The sequence below is a fragment of the Elaeis guineensis genome, chromosome 3 (genome assembly GCF_000442705.2).
Source record: "Elaeis guineensis isolate ETL-2024a chromosome 3, EG11, whole genome shotgun sequence".
Taxonomy (NCBI): domain Eukaryota; kingdom Viridiplantae; phylum Streptophyta; class Magnoliopsida; order Arecales; family Arecaceae; genus Elaeis; species Elaeis guineensis.
The window spans coordinates 98,854,565-98,858,908 of NC_025995.2; the positions used below are offsets into that span (position 1 = coordinate 98,854,565).

Here is a 4,344-nt window from a genome sequence, read left to right on the forward strand (position 1 = left end):
TATGTATGTATACATACGTATGTACGTACGTACGTACGTACATACATACATACATACATACATATATATATATATATATATATATATATATATATATATATATATATATATATATATATATATATATATATATATATATCCATAAAATTTTTAAATAATGAAATAAGATTAAAATATCCAAATGGGCCAATTAAAATCCAAAACGGATTGGATTTGTATCGTGGATCACATCAAATTCAAGTTACACTCAACAGTGCACGTTACACACTCAACTCTTTTTAGAAGTCCACCAAAACTGGTGGTATCTATCACAAGAACATAGCTCATTGTCCTGCTTATTATCATAGAAGGATATCACAACCATCTTGGTGTACCCTGCAAACCACCAATACACTCCAGAACAGAATTCATCAGAAAATACAACCACCTGGATTCAAATCCTGGACCTCTCGCATGTGGAGAGGGGTGCCAACCTGTCTTGGTGCCTCAGGGTTATCTATAGTCAGCAACTCATTCCTCCTAAACCCCATCGTATCGGTTATAACGTTTCACTGAATAGTTCTCTGCGAATTCAATTTTGGTTCCAACCAGTGAAATATTCCAAATCCGCTTTCGTCCGGGAAACTACTACACAACATAGTTACCTTCCAGAGACGCCACCTCTTGCTTTGTAACTGGCATGAATGATGCTGAAAGACCCCTCACTTCTGTATGTAGTGTTATTTCCAATGCTTTGAATTTACATTTGTGATCAAATGGAATTAAACTGGTATATTGAGTGGAACATGTGAAACTTGGTTGAATTGTTGTGTTCACCTGGTGGAGTGACTTGCAATAATTCTCGCTATCCAAGGAAAATATTGTAGATGACCTTCTCAAATAATCAGTCCTTCAAAAAAGATTTTCTCTATAGGTTCTCGACCTCATAGCTTGGAACAAAAGATCCCCCATCTTTCTGTGAAGATTCTCATCTTTGGACAAAATCATCCTTTCATCCCAGGAGAATGTACCAATGCAACTACTATTTTCATATGCAAGGGATCTTGCCTTCAAGATTCATATACATAGGTAGTGATCTGACCAAACCACTCGCTGAGATAAAAGTACCCATCATCAATACCTGTTCATTCTTGTAAGCATTGACCATTTTTTGGTGTAGCTCCTTTAATTCCCAAATCACTTGGTTGCAGGCCTCACTGTTAACCAAAATATGAGGCATTGCACTCACACTTCCATCTAGGTACTAATCCCATCATCCAACCAAACTCTCCAAACTATTACTTCTCGATCTTTTTTTCGGTACTCTAGAAGTAGTCTTCACAATCAAACAACGTACCAAGGTGATAACAATCATGAATACACAAATTTAGTCTATTACATAATATATATACCTCATTCATAAAGTCATAGCCCCCCATCCCCTCCATTGCTCTGAATTTGTGCACCACGCCATCAACTTCAATCCAACTATAGCCAGGATCTTTCTTTATTCCTCTACCATCCATGAGTTCTCTGACCACAGCAGCATCACCCCACTGTCCCATTGCTGCATAGATACTAGCTAATCCAACATATGATCCTGAGCATGTAGGCTCTAACTCAAACAGTCTCCGTGCAGCAATCTCTCCTATCTTAACATCCTTCAAGAATCTACAAGCACTCAGTAGAGCTCCCCATACTGAAGATCGGAATTCACACTTACTGCTTAAAATAAACTCATAGGCCTCATGTACCATCCCTGCCCGCCCCAAGAGATCAACCATGCAGCAATAATGTTCGTTTTGAGCTGATATTCCATAGACCTTGCCCATCAAACAAAACAATCTCCAACCCTCATCAACCAACCCAGAGTGGCTGCAAGCAGATAGAAGGCATATGAAAGTAATGTAATCTGGGTGAACCCCAGCCAACTCCATCAAACTAAAGACTTGAAGAGCCTCCTCTGTGTGGCCATGCTTCGCATATCCATTGATCATTGAATTCCACACAACAACATTCTTTGTAATGCCAATTCTATCGAAGGCAACACGGGCTAATTCCAGATCTCCACACTTTGCATACATATCAACAATGATTCCTTGAATCATTTGACTAGATTCCAACCCCCTCACTATAATTTGAGCATGGAATTGCTTAGATGAACTCATAAATCCAGAATCAGCACACCCACTAAGCAACGCAACAAAACTAGACTGGTTCGGCACTAACCCCACCAAAAGTATTTCCTCAAACAGAGAGATCAAGCCGCCTACGAACCCCACTCTACCATAACCCGATATCAAGCTATTATAGCACACCACGTCCTTGTGCTCGATTCTATGAAAAACCAACTGGGCACCACCCAAGTTTCCATTTTTAGCATATAAATCAACCAGTGAACTGCCAACAAATGCATCCGAGTCCCAACTCCCCTTTACAATGTGGGCATGGAGCTGCTCTCCTTGCTCCAGCGTAGCCCGACTCAGTACCACCGTGAAAGTATGTCCATTCGGCAGGATACCACCATATAACATCTCCACAAACAAAGCATACATATCCCTTTGGCACTCCTCTTGATCGACATAGGCCAGCAGCATGATGGTCCATGAAACTACGTCCCTCTCGGGCATATGGTCGAACACCTCTCGGGCTCTTGAGAGGAGCCCACACTTGGCGTAGAACCCAACAAGCGAGCTCTCGGAGGCGGCGGTGCGAGCTTTATCTCCGGTGTCTCGGACCATGAAACCATGCACCTCCTTCCCGGACCCGACGGCGCCTAGCAAGGCGCAGCAGCCGAGGACGACGGTGATGGACAGGTCGTCCGGCTTGTGACGGTGGTCGACGACCATCTCCCGAAAAAGCGCGAGGGCCTCGGCAGGCCGGCCGTCGCGGGCGCGCCGCCGTATCAGGGCGGCCCAACCAGGGGGATCTCGGTCTGGCATTTGGTGGGACGGGGGAGCGGCGCTGGAGTGGGAGCGGGGGAGGTGGTGAATACGGCTGTCCCCTGGGAACAGCGTAACGGCATTGGCGGCGGAGGACCAAGGGGATGGAGTTGTGATCGCGGTGGATATAGGGAATAGCATTACCATGGATTCCGCCCAAAGAAATGGAAGGAAGGCGAACGGGCATTTAACGGTCGCTTATGCCAGCCGGGTTATCCCTTTGTATAAAGATGCCATGTGCTATGCACGTGCTCATGCATTTGTATTTTGTAACCACTCAGCGTGTCACGTAACATGTGTTGGGCCTGCAGGCCCGCTTTTGAGCTAGTTTCAATCATGCTTGCACCGGGCCACTTTCTATTATCACTTGTGTAATTTTTTGTGCACTGCATACGGTGCAGCAAAATTGATATAAAATATATTATCTAATCATATAAAATTATATAATATAATTAATAATAAAATAAATATTAAATGACATTTAACTTTTTTTTCATCAATTTTTTTGTGATAAAAATATATATATATATATATATTTTTTTTATAGAAGAAAGAATAAATGATATTATTATTTTCTGATGCATTATATGACTTTCTATGAATATATATAACATTCTAAATAATATATATAATTTTGCATATCTTTTTGACATCTTAAACAATATATATGACTTTTTAATGTCTTGTATAACTTTCTGTGGATATATACGACATCCTAAACAATATATGTAACTTCCCATGAATATATGTGATATCCTAAATAATATATATGACTTTCTAACATCTTATATAATTTTATGTGAATATATATAACTTTCTGAACAATATATATGAGTTTTTGTGAATACATATGACTTTCTGAACAATATATATGACTTTCTGATGCCTCATATAAGACATCAGGAAGCCATATACATTATTCAAGATGTCATATATATATTGACAAAAAGTCATATAAGACATCAGAAAGCTGTATATATTGTTCAAGATATCATATATATTCACGAAAAATTATATTTATTTATTCAAAATATCAAATATATTTACAAGAAGATATATAAGGTATTAGAAAGTGATATATATTATTTAGGATGTCATATATATTCATAATAAGTCATATATATTGTTCAAGATGACATATATATTCACAGGAAGTTGTACAAGACATTAAGAAATCATATATATTGTTCAGGATATCATAAAGATACAGAAAATTATATATATTATTCAGAATATCATATATATTCACAAAAAATCAGACAAGACGTCATAAAGTAATAATACTATTTTTTCTTTGTTCTACGAAAAGAATAATATTTTTATCATTAAAAATTTGATAAAAAAAATATTGAATGGCATTAGATATCTATTCCATCATTTAATGCGTTATGTGCTTCAATGTAATTAGATGATGTGCTCCACG

At 38.7% G+C, this 4,344-nt stretch overlaps 1 protein-coding gene across 1 annotated transcript; it reads right to left on the reverse strand.

The window, feature by feature from the left end:
- Nucleotides 1-268: 268 nt before the first annotated feature.
- LOC105041943 (putative pentatricopeptide repeat-containing protein At3g13770, mitochondrial) lies at nucleotides 269-3,068 on the reverse strand. The gene is made up of 6 exons (XM_073253406.1): nucleotides 1,392-3,068; nucleotides 1,121-1,243; nucleotides 923-1,047; nucleotides 645-731; nucleotides 428-519; nucleotides 269-375 (listed from the first exon to the last, which is right to left on the reverse strand). Exons 1-6 carry the CDS (start codon nucleotides 3,066-3,068, stop codon nucleotides 269-271), a joined length of 2,211 nt encoding a protein of 736 aa, XP_073109507.1.
- Between the last annotated feature and the right edge of the window lie 1,276 nt (nucleotides 3,069-4,344).